At 42.6% G+C, this 18,161-nt stretch overlaps 1 protein-coding gene across 3 annotated transcripts in view; it reads right to left on the bottom strand.

Moving 5' to 3' along the window:
- ZCCHC24 (zinc finger CCHC-type containing 24) overlaps positions 1–14,566 on the bottom strand; it is a 138,963-nt gene extending 124,397 nt beyond the window's left edge. For all 3 annotated transcript variants that reach the window (XR_012633712.1, XM_074907126.1, XM_074907125.1), the window contains exon 1: positions 14,011–14,566. Coding sequence is in view for 2 of the 3 variants with exons in the window: in XM_074907126.1 (XP_074763227.1) it covers positions 14,011–14,250 (240 nt within the window). In the remaining variant the exon portion in view is untranslated. The remainder of the gene's footprint in view (positions 1–14,010) is intronic.
- Positions 14,567–18,161: the final 3,595 nt, after the last annotated feature.

The following is an 18,161-nucleotide window of genomic DNA, read 5'->3' as shown; positions in this document are numbered from 1 at the left end:
TAATAAAAGCTCAGGAACATGTGATGAATGTGCAAATGGTGATTTAGTGCATTTTGTCTTTGTAGAAGACAAGAGGTGAATTAATATTGCTGAGATACATAAAGCAGGATTTTTTTTTTGTCTGGGACACTTAATTGAGTAAATCGGCAACTCAGCCCTTACTAGGTGTTTGTACTGCTGAAAAGGGGGTTTTAAGAAGGGCTTTGAACAAAAACTTTGAATTAGCTTCACACTCAAAGAGGATGTCCAGGGGATGATTAGAGTGACAGGCAGAATATTGATGGTCTCAGATGACAGAAAAAAGGAAAATAGAGAAGAGGGAAATGCATTCTGACTCATTTTGGTCTCAAGGGTATTGGTACCCATCTGGGAGGTGGCAGGGAGACGAGCTCTGATGAATTCCACCAAAAGCAATGACTGCTTTGTGTTCATAGTGTGCCATTAGCAAAGACAATGTATTTCTTTAAAAAGCATACATCAAATAATACCTCTCAAATGGAGTCTCATTTTAAGCTAGATTTCTAGCAGGATAGAAAGGATTTCACAATGAAAGGGTTAGTGCTCTCAAGAAGCCGAAAGACCACACTGCATGTCCTAATTACAAGGCTCATCAGGCCACCTGCAATGAATTCAGGATTCCCTTAACTTGCGGTACTGGGAGGATAGGGGACCTTGTAGTAAAACTTAGAAAATGGCTTGGTGGGTAGTTTGAGCTGATAATTTAAGTTTGTTTTTTCTTCCTGTGAAACTTGTTGACTTAGTTGAATGTGAACCAAACTGAAAATCTGGTGTTGTGCTTTCCAAAGGTAACCTCTCAGTAGATATTTAAACTGTATCTGTTGGTGGTATTGGGAAGTAAGGCTTCATTTGTTATTTGTTTGCTAAGTGTTTCCAGTTAAAGGGGAAGTAATCACAAGGTTGCAATGTAGTTCTTTGTGAAAGAGGCAGCTATAGTCTGCTATAGCTTCCTTACTCTGATTTCCAGTTGGGTAACATATGCGAGAGACTCAAGAGTTCCAGCATCTAACTAATTCTAAGAAATTCCTAGTTAAGTGAATGATCTGGCAAATGCTCGATTCCCTTGGCTGGTCCCTGCCTTTCGGAGACAGCTTTTGGGACTGACGTGCCAAGATATGGGTGAGGATCCTGAAACAGATTTTAAACAGAAAAAACTGAAACAGAATTTACCTCTTCAGCTTCTTTTTTAGGAATGGTATAATGTTGAAAATAAAGACGATGGTACTATTAGGAAAATCGTAGAATCGTAGAATGGTTTGGGTTGGAAGGGACCTTAAAGTTCCAAACCCCCTGCCATGGGCAGGGACACCTTCCCCTAGACCAGATTGCTCAAAGCCCTGTCCACCTGGCCTTGAACACTGCCAGGGAGGGGGCAGCCACAGCTTCTCTGGGCAACCTGTTTCAGTGCCTCATCGCCCTCACAGTAAAAACCAAAACATTTGAACAAATAGGTGGCAAGTCTTACTTTTCAAACTTCCTACTGGTATGGCTGCTGCTTTAACTGTGAAGATATTTTTTAATGGGGAGCAGAAGGCACAGATGGCATGATAGCATCTTGGTTATGACATTTAATTCTGCCCAAAGGCGATAGGATTACCTGTCTTACAGAACAGCTGATGTTAGTAAATGATGGCAACCTCTTTATGTGGGAATGTCACCTTGTTATTAGGACTTATATGAGTTAAGAAGCAAAGCTTTTAGCCATGGGACTGGAAATGTAGAGAAGTATTTGGAACATTCAGTTTCTGCCCTAAATTCAGTTTGTGGCTGCTGGACCCTTAAAGCAGTGATTAAGGGGTACTAATTTATCAGTTATCAGAAGCTAGAATGACCTGTGCTCATTGAAGTAGTTGAGGGGCTGCATCTGGCCAGTACATTTTTTTGGTGCTCTTGGGGTTGTTTGGGGCTTTTTGAATTTAAAAGCTATACTTTGAAAAAAACACTTCATCCTTAACCCTCCCTGTGCCAAAAAAAACCCCAACCCCAAACTACACTGGTACCCCTACACATTATCTCACCAGTTAAAATGGAGGAGAGAAAGCAATATTTAAACTGGCCAAATGAGCATGAAAAAAATGCAACATCTTGCCTTCTTTGAAGTCACCTGCTGTTTAAGTCCAATGGCTAAAACTGGATAGAAGCCATATAGTGCTCCCAAACAGCTGGATTGTGTGCATAGTATCCCTTCTTTGTTCCTGCTAGTTAAAGGATTTAACATGGAAGTTAACAGAGGTAAGTAATTCGCCTTTGCAGGAAAATTTCCTTTGGATGTGGCATCATTATTGTGACTATACCACCTGAAATCCACTGGGTTAACATTAAAAAAAGCAAAACCAAACAAAAAACCCACAGCTGTGTCATACTAAAAAATTCTTCTCTGTTAATAGCTGTTTAAAAGTCTCTCTGAAGAACTTGTGAAAGAACCTGCTCAAACTATAACTTGGTATGATTTGTGTTAGTGGTTCTCTCCATGTTTGTTTAATTGCACATTCTGAAGTGAGGTCCTGTAGCATTTCAATATTCCTATAACGTAGTCATCAATTCTTCTACTGCATGAAATAGTCTATAATTGAAAAGCGACAAGCAAAGAATTTTTGATGACTTATTTTTGTTTTAGTATGTTGCCAACCCAATAAAGCAAACAAAAATAAGGCAGTCTTAACTTCCAGAGTTAAGTTTAAGTCAGCAGGCACCATGGCTGTTTGAAGTTTTTTGGGAAAAGCTGTTGTGTTGCCCTATCATCACTTTGGGAAAAGTAAGGTTTTCATATACTGTAAATTATAAACATTTTCCAGTCTGTGAAGCATGCATGATAGTAACCAGACTGTCCATGCTAATTATTAGCCCTGCATTGAAATGTCAAAAGGTGCTTAAGTTATCAGCTTGCATTTTCATGAAGATAGGAACTAAGTAAATCCCTGTGCTGTGTCATGGATAAAACAGTAGGATAGATAAGCTGTTGCCCTCACTCAATTTCTATTTTCATGTTGTAGAGGAAAATCTGAAGCTACCTAAACAATAATTCAGTGGCTTGTATGTGCTAATACACAAAACTTAATCTAAGGGCCTATATCTGTCTTCTCTGCTAGTGCCCCAAGGCTTGTTTCTGACACGTGATTTATCTGTGGGGCCATGCAATATGTGTGAAAGCCAAGTTGCACCTGAAGATGATCACGTGTGGAGAAGAGCACTTCAAATCTGTGACTCTTCTGTGTTACAGCTCTTTATAAGTAGTCAAAACAGTTCCCTAATTTTGTCCCCAAAGAAAATGTCCAATGCAGAATCAATGTTTATGGCCAGCCTCAAAGCCTTCTGAAAATAGAGGGATTAAATGAAAATTCTGTCATAAATTTAGTTGTATTAATTTGAGCCAGAAGAAATACAGAAGTTTAATTATCAGGGCTGAACTGGAAAACCTCAGAAACTGCTCCTGTATGGTTACGTCTGCTTTAGCTCCTCGGATAAATTATAGTTTTGCTGCAAACAGTTTAAGATTTTACTCAGTAACATTTTATCATTGGACAACGGCAATCAAAACTCATCACTCAGTAAAGAAAATGTTTGCCTGGAGGAAAAAAAAAAGATTTGGGCTTCTGTCTCCTTCTGAAGCCAATGTTTAAGCTAGCTGTCAAAAAATCTGGTCTTTGGGCTGACTTTAGTACAATGTGAATTTCTCAAGCTCCTCATCTAAAAACACAGATAAATGTAGATTACCCAAGTAAACCCTAATTAATACATTCCTAGCTAGTTAGATTAGCCAAGTATACCTTAATTCATCCTTCTGTAGGGGGTTTTAGATAAATACATGCATATATTAGACTTCTAACACTAATGCCTACTTCTAAATATTTTCAGATAGATGGCACTAGGACTTTCCTTTAGCAGAAACAGTATCTTAAGGAGACAACTACGAATGCAGCATGACTTGTCAGTTGTCGTGAAGTGAGTCAATGGTAGGACAATGAATCTTTAATCCAGTGTATAGATCTGTCTAATCTAGTTATTCCAGATCTGACACCTCAGCTGGTTATGGCTTCTCAGGTTGTAATTGCTTATCACTGCTGAGACTCTGCAGAACAGCAAGTGGGTGCAACATTCCTCTGTGCGTGACTGGTATATCTTCAACTCATGGCAAGGTTGAAGAGCAGTGCATGCCACCATCTCACCTTGTTTAAATCCACTGATATTTAACATTTTGATCCAAAGCCTTCAATGAGTTTCACACCTCTGTAGATCTTAAAAAAATGCTGCTTCCCCTCTACTATTAACAGTGGTATAGAAGTAACAAAACTGACAGTTAAGTTGCTCAGTCACCATCTTCAGGCTTACTGAACCTCAGATAGGCCTTTTAGCTCTCTGCTAGTAGTGTGATCCTCCTTACTTTAGCCTCAGGGAAAGGTTTACTGTGGTTATCTGTGAGGACCCTTGTTTTACACAATGTACGGGGACCTCACAAAAAGCCTTTAATGGCATAATGTGGAAAGGTAGGAAAGGAGAGCACAGAGATTTCCTCTGGTCAGAGGTGCACAATATTGGAGGAACTTTCTAAATCTTGCACCAAGCTCTGTAGGGATCCTTTTCATCTGCTGAACACTAAACAACTGCCCACTTATGTTAGAAGCTCTAACACATGAGAACTATACTAGGGACAACTGAGACCATTCACGTTGCAAATTACTTTAACACATCCCCACAGGAGCTTTCATTTCTTGGCCTGTCCCTTGACTGCCTGCAGCTGAGTCTCCCCCAGGCTGCAGATCGCCTACCTCCCTGACCTTTCTGAGAGAGGGCCACAGGGAGGGCCTGTGACAGATACCTCAATCCCACTGCCTTGCACTGCACTGCACTGCATTGTTGAAAAACAAGCCTATTTTGTTGAGATGAGGAGGAGGTTATGGAGGTTGTACAGCATAAAGTGAGAGGAGAAACGGATGGACATGTTTTGACCCCTGCACTTTCTGTTAACATCTCTGTTTCCTGCAGGAAATCTTGTCTCAATCTGACCTGCAGTTTGAAAAACAAGAGTCGGGTTTCCTCTCATTTGGTGGGTCTTTTGACACTTCAAACATAAGAAAAATAACACCCAGAAACAGATATGTGCCTGTTCAAGACACACTTAGAAAAGCATTTGCCTCCTGTGCAGCTCTTGCGTGATGAAAGGTTTTGCTAAGAAATGTCCATTTTGGGTTAAATAGAACTTTAAGTCTGAGACAGATTTGTTTATATCATTTACATTCAGTAATGCCTTCTTGGCACAGAAACCTCTGTGATGGCTGCCAAAGTTTAAAAGAGGCAAAGTTAAGGTCGCTGTCAGAGGTAGAAACAATACATCATCTGCCCAGAATGGGCCCCTCGCAATGCGCTCAGGGCCTCAGTTCCTGCACTCATGGGAAGATAAAAACTTTTATTAAATTGAATATAGTGAGGAAAATAAATTATTTCCATGTACTAAATGACAGGCTGGAATTTCATTTTGTGGCTCCAGCTTTTAGATAGCTTTATCTACATTCAAAATCACCCTCTTAATCAGTTGTGATACAGCGTAGCGTGAAGTGCAATCTGAGCGAATAAACCTAAAACTTCACAATCTGCTTCAGATAAATTATAAAATAACAATTGAGTAATCTGATTTCCAAGTAGACTTAAGGATTTTTTTTTTCCAGGTTTAGTCTGTTAGAGGAATGAATCTATTACTCTATTAATTTCAGTTGCAATGTATATATGGTATATAAGAAAACCTTCGTATTTCAAGGGCCACTGATGCGCAAACCCTCTTAAAAGCTCTTACTAATCCCTCATTTTCAGGATGCAATGCTGTACAATAGTTCCTTTGCTTTCCGTTCAACCACAGGTATCCACAACCCTAATGATTACACACAAATAGTTGTCTTGCAGGCTGGCTTAGTGTGAAGAAATACAGGCTCCGACTCCCCTGCTACAATCGCAACCAAATTTAGAAACCTGGAACCCCTAGATTGGCAGGAGAAATCTATGGGAGCAAGCTGATCCTTTCAGAATGTTTGTTTGGTTGGCAGTTAGCTGGATGAGATGTAAATATAGATTTCCAGATTCCTGTGATCCTTCTAGGGTATTGCACTTGTGTTCATTCAAAAGAGACACCAAATCCTGCCATGTGCAGGGAGTAGTGTGGGTGGTCGTTTAATACAGCAGGAACATATTTCTGCTTTGGATATGAGAGCAAGAGTCCTGGACCATGAGGGCATTTGCTTATCTTCAAACTAAATCTGTAGAAACATAAAATGTATTTCCTAAGATACAGGTTTAGAAGACAATGCAACAGCTAAGCAAATGGGTCTACAAGAGGCTCCTTAAAATTCCTCTTAGTTGAGGTATTGGACTTGTTAGTATTTGCTTACACCAAAACACATTACAGAAAGTAATGGGCTGGGCTTGTGATATGTTAAAACTTAAAAACCACCAAAACTCTCAACAGCTGCACTGGTCTGGCAAGACAATGAGGGACACAGACAAAGCCCAGGCCTCGGAACCCTGCATTTATTCTGCTTTCCTCAAGTAAATCTGTCTATAATTTCAGGTACTACTTTTAGTAGATCACAGATTGTTTGTAATGTTTCTGAGAAAAAAAAAAAAAAAGACCTGCAGGAAAAAAGAAGTGATCTAAGTTGTGACTTAGAATACTGTCTGTCTGAATTATGTCAGCATTGCTGTAAGATTTGAACAGCTTTGTAAAACTTAATTGGTTCCTTTGATCCATTATAACTTCTCTGGAACCCAGACAGAATCTAAGTAGACTGCTATGAAGCAAAGACTTATATTCTTCTCATTTAATTTAATAATTTCATTGTGGCTTTCTAAAAGAGGAAGAAGGGCATTTCAGGCAAGTGGCAAAATGAGCATCAGGTTGCTTGAAATTTTCCTGGGGAAAATAAACCAACTGTTACATTTCATGAAACCATTCAGAAGCTTTAAGGTATCACTTTTGAGGCAGAATTTATATGTTTGCATCTAGTTTAGATAACAGAGCACATTTGGTTTTGTTTAAATGCAAACACATATTATCAGTATTGTATGATTTAGCTTTATAATATCTGTGCTTGAATCTTCCTGCAACTGCACTGTGTCATTCTTTTTGCTTAAATCCCTTTTATGGCACACTTAAACTCTGAACTAGAAAACTTTTATTTGTATTAATCCTCACCTAGTGACTGTTAATAATGCGATCTTTTCTTCTAATTGTTTATTATCAAAGTAACAGAACCACTGATAAAAGTTGTTTGCTATCTATCTTGCGCAACTCCACAAAATCCCTCAAATAAACAACAACAAAAGGGGTGGTGGGGGGTGGTGTGTGTTTGATGGGAAAGAGGGATTGGTTTTTGAATAAAAGCAGTTTTGTACACCTTTTGGTTATCCATTCATTCCATACAGTTCATCAGTGAATATATTGGTTCAAGTCAGATTTGATTGTCTAATAATTTGTGCTGTTCATCAGAGAAGGATCTTCCTTTTCTATTCTGAATAACTGAGTGTCTGCAGAGCAGAAGCATAAGGGATGAAAAAATCATTACCCAACACACATTACATCACCCCTTTGGATGCCTTGGGATGGAAGACACCGTAAATGTATAAAGTAACTGTAACTGAAAGTTGTGTGTATAAAATAGAATTGTAATAAGAATTCTACCTGCTTTTGCCTCCAAATATGGGTTGGGATTTTTTTTCTATGTATTGCCTAGCAAGTTTTTTGAGACATGGATGCATCTATGAGACAGAAAGTGAATGCTAGTGCTCCTCTCACCCAGGTGTTTGCATAAATACAAAGTCTCAAGTGATTTAAAAGAGTTAGCAATAGTTTTCAACTAATTGGGAGGAATACATATATTGGTCAATCTTCTATTTTACCTAACAGAAAGAAATCAACAGTAAAGGAGAAAGCCCTCCTCTTCTAGAAAACTTTGATTTAGGTTCAGCAATTAATATTTTAGCTCTTGCCAGCTTTCCAAACATGGTTCAGCCTTTGATGTGATACTAAGTAGCTGCAGAACACTATGGTGGATAATACTTTTGTCTCCATGATCTAAGGCCCAGCTGTAAATCACGTCGGAACTAGTTAAAGCTAGAAGTAGCACAGGTGCACTGCAGAGATACAGCAGCATTTTCTTCAGGTGTGGGGAGGGTAAGAAAGCAACAAAGGAGTCTCTGGCGATTACACGCCTTCAACACGCCTTCACTTCTTAATTCCAAGAGTTTTCTGCTGTTCTTACTCAGGTAAGGTAAGCCTGAGTAAAAGCACCATAACTGTATTTAGAGTACTTGCTTAAGAGAACCAAATCTGGCTCTTGTGTATCCCCTTCTGCAATCAAATTCCTATTAGGTAATTCAGCCTCAGTGTGAAGAATAAGATTATATATCATATGCAGTACTGTGCACTTTTTTTTTAATCATAGAAAGAAGTCTAAAGCCATACCTAGGGAATACAAATGGAAGAGTGTAATTTGAATGATAACTTGAGTTTCCCACTTATACAAAATATAGATCTTATTTTCAGAATCCACTTCCTATAGTATATTCACATATGGTTTTTTTGCTCCCTGGCAAAAGAGGGCGTTTTCCAAAGACAGCAGTAGCAAAGCAGGAGGCCACGGCTACAGAAGTAAGAACAGGGAGCAAAAAAGAATGCTTCTAGACTTAAACTGAATTTTAAAGCACATATCCAACTGAAAATGGAAAGAGAGGAGTTGTTAGCTCAAATACATGTAATAAGATCTGAGACTTTGAGTCCAGAATAGAGTAGGCTGTGAAAGCTGTGCTGCTTGTGCTGAAGCATTATCATCAAAAGGGCTCTAGGAGCTGAGCTGGCTGTGTGGGAGGGCAGAGGAGGCTGATGCCACCAAGATCCCCAAAAGCATATTGTCTCCTGACAATAGAGATTCAGCTCCCTGAAATCTCTTACAAGGACCAATATGAGAATTGACATTTAACTTCTTGAAAGAAAGATCTGAAAGGAGTTGACTGGCACTTTAAGTAGCAACAAAATATCTGTAATGTACAATCATCCTGAGGTAGAGATCAAGCTCCTCTAATAAAGGAATTGTTGAGCTATTGCCTTTTCAATAAAATTTGCAGAATGATAAGGGCCCTGAAATGTTAGGACTTACATGTAAAATAGTGAGAAAAATGAAGATGAAGAAATCAAACCAAATATTCACTATTTTTGAAGGATACCTTCACGTACTGCAGGCACTCTGTACCCTGTATTACTCTGTCCGTAACTATGCTTAAATGAGATAATACTGTGGTTGTTTAGTCTGCAAGTGAGAAGCAAGAAGTCCTGACAGCAGTGCTGAGCACATTAAGCACTCTGTGGATCAGAAATATGCTCTCTGTTAGAATAACTAACAATATTACACAGAATGAAGGGAATCAGAAATGTTTTGGAGCATGTGGCAATTTCTGCTAATCCGTGTCTCTGTTGTATTTGCCCTAAAACTGTACCTGTTGTTAGCAGACTCTTACAAGGTGTCTTTTTCTATCTGTTAAATATTTTAATCATGGCTGTTCTCAGAGATATGACACTTAATTTAGTGGGTCAATGGCCTGATCTTGTATGGCAGTCCCTGTATTCTTTTGGTACTATGAGAATGGTGAAACATTTTGTTTTTTTTTTTTTTTAAATCTTATAATCATCCTCCAAAATAATTCATCTAGGCTAAATAACAGATCTTTCTTCGTCAACTATCAGGCTAGCATGTATTCCTCTAATTCCATGAAAGACAGACGGAAAACAAGTTTGACATAAAATGTACTTACTGTAGAAATGGCAACTTCCTTCCATACATTTTTGTTCCTGACAGTGTTTCATGGGATTTTGTTGTTGTTATTAATATATGAATGTCACAGACATACTAACTTTTCTTCTTTGGGAAGCTACCTGATAAGCAGTATTTATCCCAGTGCTGCAGACCTGCTTCTGTTTTACAGGGGTTTGAATGTTATTTTCCACAGTACCCTGTCTAAACCTTTTTTAATTCCACAAATTTTCCTTTCCGAGTGCGTGATCTGCACCTTACTGTAGCTCATGTTCTCTCATTCCCAATTAGTTCTTGCTTTGCCTATAAGGATTGGAAGTCCCTGAGTCAGAAACATGAACTACTTTTTGAAAAGAGTGATTATTGGTCTAAACTTGTATATGCAGTTATATTTGTGCTTAAATAAGATCTGTTTTAGGCCTGGAAAGTAGCTACCATAGAGGTTTCTGGAAGGAATTCCCATCTTGGAAAGACATGTAGACTATTGTACATGGGCAAAGAATTCATTAGGACATAGGCTCCTTCTTGTGTGTAAATATTGGCTTGCACCAGAATTAGCACTCTACGTCCAAAGAAACAAGTCTGAGGATTATAATATGGTAATTACTAGTTACTGGTTGCTGACTCTTCTTGACCGAAGTCAGCATTGATCTGGTAGGATGCCTACTGTGAGTACAGAAAAATACCATATGACTCTCTTACACTCTTATTCTAGGCTACTCAATTATACTGCTCAATGACATGAAGCCACAGTTACCTGGCTGGGTCTCAAACACATTAAATCCCATGTAACCAGCCCAACAAAACCTCAAATACTTGGCTCTGATGGATGGTGTTATAATGAGGGCGGAGCTCAATTCAGTAGCCAATTTAATGCATCTTAATGTTCTAACATGCCTTCATTTCATATCTAGGACAATAAACGCTGCAGTAAAGTTTTATTTAAAGCAGGTCTGTTTTGCAAAATGAGTCTTGCATATGGAACAAAACACTCATTGTCACTTTACTGTTTAAACCTTTATTATTGCTTTTTTTCCTGGTACAATGGGCTTTTATGCACCAAACAGCTGTGTTCATCATGTTTATTTAGAAGGCATCCATTGCAGTGGAAAAAGTCTGGAGGACAAAAATCTTGAAGTGCAAGACTACTCTGTGGGTGCTGACACTTTTTTTTTTCTGTCCTGTTCCTTTGGTCAGCATGCAAGTCACATACACAGGCACTGCCAAGCAGACTTGCAAACCCTGTATAATAGCAACTTTTCACAAGTTCTGTCTCTTATTCCAAGCATTCTCCTCCAGAAATTTTCAACTGGAAGGCAACATATAGGATGCATGACTATTTTGCACCCTATGATCCTATGGTTTCTCAATCTGTTGCTATTTTGGCCCCTCATTAGGTCACTTTCCAAATATTGTGTACAGCTATGTGTCAATCATTGTCACAGCTCGGCTCCAGGCTAAGCCAGCCCAGGACAAAACTGGAAGGGAAAAAAAATGCCAACGAAAGCAAGCACTGTGTAGAAAACAGTCAACAGTTTAACTGTGGAAAGCTATGTGTTGTTCCAAAGATAGCATAAGCCCACTTGATGCAAAAGCAGCATACAGTAGTAATGCTCCCCAAAATAATTTTACGTAGTGTATACCCAATGGCATCTGCAAATAAACAGATGTTAGAATCTCAGGAATTGAGAGCGTGACATTGTAGGAAACTGTTGGGTGACTCCTGCCAAAAAAGCAGTCTAGATTACAGTTTCTGGGAAGAACGGAGCATCTAACATATTGACAGAACTTTTTCTGAGCAACAGTATCTCTAATGCTTTCTAAACCTTTGAATGAAAGCTGCTGTATAAGCAGACAGTGTTTGCCTGGAGAGCTAAAGGGTTCTCTACTTTCTTCAGGGAACATCCAGGGGGGCAGATGCATTCCCATGCTGTATGAGGTGTCTATAACCCTTCCCTCTCTTTAGGTTACCCTGTATTAACACATAGTTCAGGTGAAAACTGGAAACACAGAAGTCTCTCTATCAGCCACACAGTCAATACTATTGTCGTCACAGGCTGGAAAACGAACTGGAACAAACTAACATGCCTGATCTTTTAAAAATACTAAAATACTCATACAGAATGAAATGGATCCTTATTTCCTGAACAGTGAATGCTCTCTGCTTTCTAGAGATCTGGCATTCTTGGTTGTTGTCATTCATGTGCCTCGGGAAATGAGCTTAAAAAGAGCAGAATAAAGTTCATCCATCCAGCTCATGGATGACAGGAATCCATGCAGAAATGTAGCTAAGGTGACAGCTGGGATCCGAAAGCAGCATGGCCAGGGGGAAGCGTTGAAGCGGCTGACGCTCAGAGCTGGGGCTGAAGCAGGAGCCTGGGGAAGGCCTGGCATACTGGGGAAATGCTTTTCCAGAAGAAAGGAGAAAACAGTTTTGGGGAAAAAAACTGGGAAGAAACGAGAGCCATGTGGAAAGGGAGAGTGTGTGACAAAAGGATTAGCCCCTACTTGCAAACGGTATAGTAGAAGCAGAAAATTAATTTGGGGGGAAACTTTAAGGAAAATAAGCCTGTTTCTCGGGGACTGTTCAAAAGCTTCCAGATGCAGCCTCCATTTACTTGGTTGTTTGCTTTTTCTCTAAAGAAGAAAAATGACCCTTTGTGAGCAGAATGTATCCCAATTTGAACAAACGCAGACCTGAATGTATCCCAGTCTGGAGAGGGTCCATGTAGGCCAAACCTCTGTAGTCTTATCGCTACCTGGGCGCCACAAAGCTTGTAAGCCAAGCAGAGAAGGGCAAAATCTACAATTTGTAATCAACAGGTAGGTAGGTACCTGGAGGTCACAATTCTACTGCCTGTTTATCCTTTGGCAAAACCAATGTGTGCATTAAATACACATATTTTTAAACTGGGTACGTTTTGTTGTGCTTAATGAGGCTGGGTACATAATTTTGAATGGATTTTGAACTATATACTTTCAAAAATAGTGCCGGTTTTGAGACTGGATGTGCTCTCTGAAATTCTTAAGGAAGAAAGAATTTCTAAGTAAGGAAAAAAAACATGTATATACAACACTGGCTCTTAACAGCTGTAACACCAGAGCAGCTGGGGAATTCGATTTGATTTTAATGAACAACCCCATACCTTTGCTGACAGAACATAAATATGTATTTTGACTGAGAATGCATTTTAAACCTATGCTTTAACATAAATGGCACTGGGAGGACTCTGAAATGTCATTCTCTGGCAAGTGCCACAGTGGGTCGGATGCACAGCCCGTCTAACCCTCATCAAATGGAGCCACTGTTGAATGCCTCTGACAAAAGCCCCATGGCAGAGAGTAAAACCGTTGTTGGATCTTTTCTGGAAAGGCTGCGAGCTGTGGTGCGCGAGGTGCCACCTTGCTGTATCCCCATGCATGTGAAATCCCTCCAATGCAGAAGTGCTTTGACCTCAACAACTTCCTGTGACAGGGAGTTCCACGGCGAATTGTCTTTGCATACCCCAGTTTTTTAGGTTCCTTCCCTTTGGTTTCATTTAGTCTTGTTCTTGCGTTATGAAACGTGCGCAAAACTTTTTTCACTGTTTTTGTCACGTTCCTCTTTATGTCTCTTCCTTTCAAATAACGCTGGCCTCTAATCTCAAACTACTCATATTCTCTATGTTAAAGTTCTTAAACATCACTTAAGAAAGAAAAAGAAAGGTGGGGTGGGATTTTTGCCCGTTGTTTCGGATGTAGTGCCGCTTCTGTGCGTCGCCCCCGCCACCCCCCGCAGTTCTGGCCCCGTCCCGGCCGCGCACGGGAACCGCTGTAACCATTGACCCGACTGTCAACACGGGCCCCCTCGCCGCGGGCGGGAGGCGGCGGCGGCGGCTTCGCCAATGCCGCGGCGGCGCCTCGCCCCGGCCGGCGGCCCGTTAGCCGGGGAGGGCGGGAGCAGTGGCGGGCCCGGCGCTCCCCCCGCTAACAGGCCAGGCTCCGGCGGGGCGGGAGGGGGCCGGAGCCTGCGCGGCCGGCAGAGCCCCCGCCCCCCCCCCAGAGCCGTGCGGGGCGCGGAGCGGGGCTGCCCCGTCCCGCCGGCGGGCTCGGTCCCGGCCCGGGGAGGGGGGAGGCGCGGAGGCATCATGGCGGTTGCGGCCCGGAGGGGGCCGGGGGCGGCGGGCCGGGGGCTGCGCGCCGGGCGGCGGCGCGGACTCACCTCGCTCCGCTGGAGCTGGAAGAAGCTGTTGAGATAGCTGGAGCTGAGCGAGGAGCCCAGCTCCGGGGGGCTCTTGGTGTAGCCGAGGTCGGGGTGCTGGGACGAGGAGGGCTCGGGTCTGAAGGCATCGAAGGCGCTGGCCTGGTGCGTGTCTTGCAGCGAGAGATAGACCCAGTTGAGAAGCTGGGCGGGCTGGTAGACGGACGCGGCGCTGGTGTCGATGGCTGACAACAAGCTCATCTTTCCCCCGGGCTCTGCCGCCGCCGGCGGCTGTCCCCGCCGTGCCGCTCCCCCTCCCCGCGCTCCGGCCGCGCCGCTTTCCCGTCCCTGCCCGGGGCGCTTCCTCCCTGCCGCCCGGAGGAGAGACGAGGGGAGGGGAGGCCGGGCCGGGGGCTCGCTGCCGGGCCCCGCGCTACTCTCGCTCCCCCTAAGGCCGGCGGCACCCGCGTAGCCCCAGCGCTCCGCGCAGCACGGGCATCGCCGCCGCTGCCCGCGGGCTCCGCAGGAAACTTTCCGCGCTGTCCCTGCCCGCCCGGTCGGTGCCTGCGCCGCTATCTGTCTTTATTCCCAGTTGGGCAGGCAGCGGCGGGGAGGGGCTCCCGGCGCTCCGGCAGCGGCGCCGCGCCCCCATTGGCCTCCCGCCCGCCGCGCTGCTGGGGGCCCGGCGCCGCTCCGCCCCCCGCCCTGCCTGGCCACAGAAGGGTGTGTGTGTGAGTGAGTGTGTATGACTGCGTGTGAGTGTGTGCGAGTGTGAGCGCGTACCGGCGGAGGTCCCCGGGCCGCCGGCGGGGGGGTCCCCGGGCTGCTGGCGACTTGCCCGCCTGGTTTGCGCCGGATCGCTCGCTCGCTCCCCGGCCTTCCTTTTCCTCCTTCCTGAAGATCTTTACGCCAAACACGCGCAAAGTCCTTCCGAGGGCTCCTCGCCGGGCCGCTTCGGGGTTGTTTTTGACTCTGCAAGTTTCGCTCGGTGCCTCGTCAGCCCGCCCTCCCTTTTCGCTCTCGTTCCCGTTCCTCGCCGGTGCTAGGAGCCCATCGTAATCTGCGGTTCCTGCTCATTAAATCTCTGTCAGAGCTCCAGGTTTAGGAGGGCTGGTTCGGTCACTGAGGCTGTGCCAAGCCTCGCGGAGTTCGGGTTTCCCAAATAAGGCCGGCGAGCGGCGCAATGCTCCCTTTGAAATCCATCGAGGTGGCCCTGGCGCGGGCTCTTGGGGAGCCCGGCTGCGGTGGGGTACGCTGGAGTTAAAGTCGAGTAGGCCTTTTAAGGAGTCGGTAGCACAAAAGAGGATGATGAATGATTCTCCTTTTAGGAAGGAGCCTGAGTGGGTAAGCTGGTAATTACAGTTCATAAACTCTTCTCCGCTGCCTTCCCTGCAATGAGTGCAGTGGAGCGGGGCAGCTGTTCTCTTGCTTTCCTACAAACGCTGTAGCAATCAAACTCCTTTTCTTTTTCAAACCAAAGGAACTCCCAGGAGATAACTTAAAAACCTGAGCAAAGCTCCTTGTGCTCTTCCCAGAGTGGCAGGAGGCTAAAAATTAATGTGTCTTCCCAGTATGGTCTTGGGAAAAAAAATTCCCTTCCTCACTTAGATAACAGAAAAAGTCTAACCTGCAAAATAATCAAAGGTGGCATCTAGGTTTGCTGTAATGAGGCGTATGTCGCTCCTAAGATTGAAGAAAAACAGCTGTTCTGAAAATACATGGTTATAAGCAATAGAAAATGCAGGTCAGCATACACACAGTAGAAAATGTTATTGGATTGTCAGCTGCAAACACGAAAGATAGATGCGTTTTACTTTTGAGAGCACGTAGTTAAGGCAGCACAGCTATTTGCTTGCAGGACTTTAAGTGAAGGTGAAGATTCTAACTTTCCAGAACTGCAAGGCGAGGTAAAGTTTGGAACAGCAGAACCAAACCAAACTCCTTTAGCGGTGCTAATATCTTTTCAAAATCACCAAGTCCTTGCAGCATGGATGCATTTTGCTTATTTATAAGCTGTCTTGGCTTCCTTTGGAGCAAATCTAAACGTGTGCATATCAGCATGAGAAGGAACAAACGACGCCAGTGTGAACGGTCTCTAACTGCCTGGAGCATAAATCATAACAGAAGAATTAAATCAAATTGCATCCCAAACTCAAGCAGTTACATAGTATTGTAAAGAAACAAAAAGGTGAATGAAGCTTAGTGACTTAACAAATTGTGGAGTTCCAGGATTTGCTGGTAAATGGAAAAAGAACAAGAAATACAGATCACATCTGAGGAACTTGTCTTTCTGGCAGACGGTGATAGTAAAGTCAGGATATGGTAGAAAGTCTAGGAAAGGGGAACTAGGCTGAAGCTGCTTGTTTTGTTGTTGTGGAGTTTTTGTAGGCATGCTAATTCCTTCCTTAAAGACAATTTCTGTTCTTATAGCTTCCCTCTTTTACTTGATAAATTAAAACAAAATACATGTATTCTTATTTGTCAGCTCCGCTGCTTGCTCTTTACCAAGACACTGTGAAGCAAATGGGAGTTCTGAACAAACAGAAAAGATAGCAGGGTTCTTGTAATAGAGGTCAAAATATAGAGTGGCTGAGGTGATACAATGTTTTAGATTAAGAGTTTTTGATATTTTGATACTTTTTTTTTTTTTCCAAACTGAATATAGCCCTCACTGTAGTTGGTTGGTTGGTTTGACTCCTTTTAAGTTAGGCAATAAAATACAGATTGCAATGGGTCAAGGGAAGGCAGAGTTAGAGTGCATTTAATGCAGCAGCAGCATTCAGATATGCAGAACCCCCTATGATTTTAGGGACACCACGTGTTCCACCAGATGCATTTGAATGTTGAAAGTTTTTTGGTGGTAATTTCCCCTTGATAGCCCAAGTGGCTTCTAGTAACCATGTACCGAAATAAGTGAATTGAATGGATGCTTTAGCATATCAAGAAAGGGAAAGGCTGAAAATTCCTCCACTATTAAAAGCTTAACCAAAGAGCACTCAAAGATTCAGTTGCCATCCTGGTCTCCTGCTGCCATTTCTTCTGGAAAACAATTTCAAGGCAGTTCTCTTTTTTCTGGACTTAATACTTCTCTTAGCTTAGCAAAATGCTGCTACCACATTTGCTACAGTTCAGTTATGGCCAAGGCAGTGCTTTTTTTCATTGTAAGTTCCCTCTTTCTTCACCTCTAGAAGTCATAGATTAGTGAGGACACTGGTGCAAATGAGACATTTAACAGATCACAGTAGAGAAAGAAAATAAAAAAGTTGTCAAGGTCAATTTTGTCTGTTGTCCTCTAAAATATTTGAGACAAAACTGTCCAGTGAGATAGTCCAATGGCTGCAAGATGTCTTCAGGACATGTGCACCATTTCTATTGATTATGTTAGAGTGGAGTATAAGTGACATCAACTATATGGACTATGCATCAGCCTCACACTGGCAAAACATTTATTTAGCATCCTGGTTTTGCCCATGAGCAGTGCTAATGAAGTGAAAAACAACTGGAACTGTAACATGAAACTTCAAATGATCTAAATGGCCTGACTGACTTGCAAAAAGGAAGTCTTGAAACAGGGCAAAGGCAAACGTAGGGATAGGATCCAGCTCATTCAGTCTTATTCCCTATGTAGTGGGTGACCATGTAATTTATTCAAAATGCCTTAAAACTACTCACTCAGCCTGTCCCCTTAGTGAACTGGACCTCCTGCAGCTGATGTCTTCCCAAGGTATCTTTGCAAGAGCAAGGAACATAATTTTTCTGTTTCTGGCCAGGACTTGTTTCATTAATCTCATGTAGTCATGTTCCTGCTTTCAGTCTTCATCCCTTTAGATGATGTTAGCCTTTAAACTCCACTGTCCTCCATATGTGACTTTTTATTTTATTTTATTTTTAAAGGTACTCCACATTTTAAAAATGAATGTGGCCTAATAGCAAATATCCTGGGTTCTCATGCTTTTAGAAATCTTGGTCTGAATTGCTGTCAGTCTGCTTCTAGATTAGATTGGGCTCTAAAAGGGGAACAGAATGAATACCCCAAACTGCCAATAAGAGTAGAGAAATCAAGTAGCTTGAATTCACCACTGGATTCTCTGGTTCCTGTAATCGGTATACAACTAATGCAACGGGCCACTCTGCTGCAGCGTAGCTGGAATATTTCAAGCAAATGTTTTTCA

This window comes from Athene noctua, chromosome 5, assembly GCF_965140245.1.
Source record: "Athene noctua chromosome 5, bAthNoc1.hap1.1, whole genome shotgun sequence".
Lineage (NCBI taxonomy): Eukaryota > Metazoa > Chordata > Aves > Strigiformes > Strigidae > Athene > Athene noctua.
Note: the sequence above shows the minus strand (reverse complement) of the source record. Positions and strands in the feature narration are given on the sequence as shown.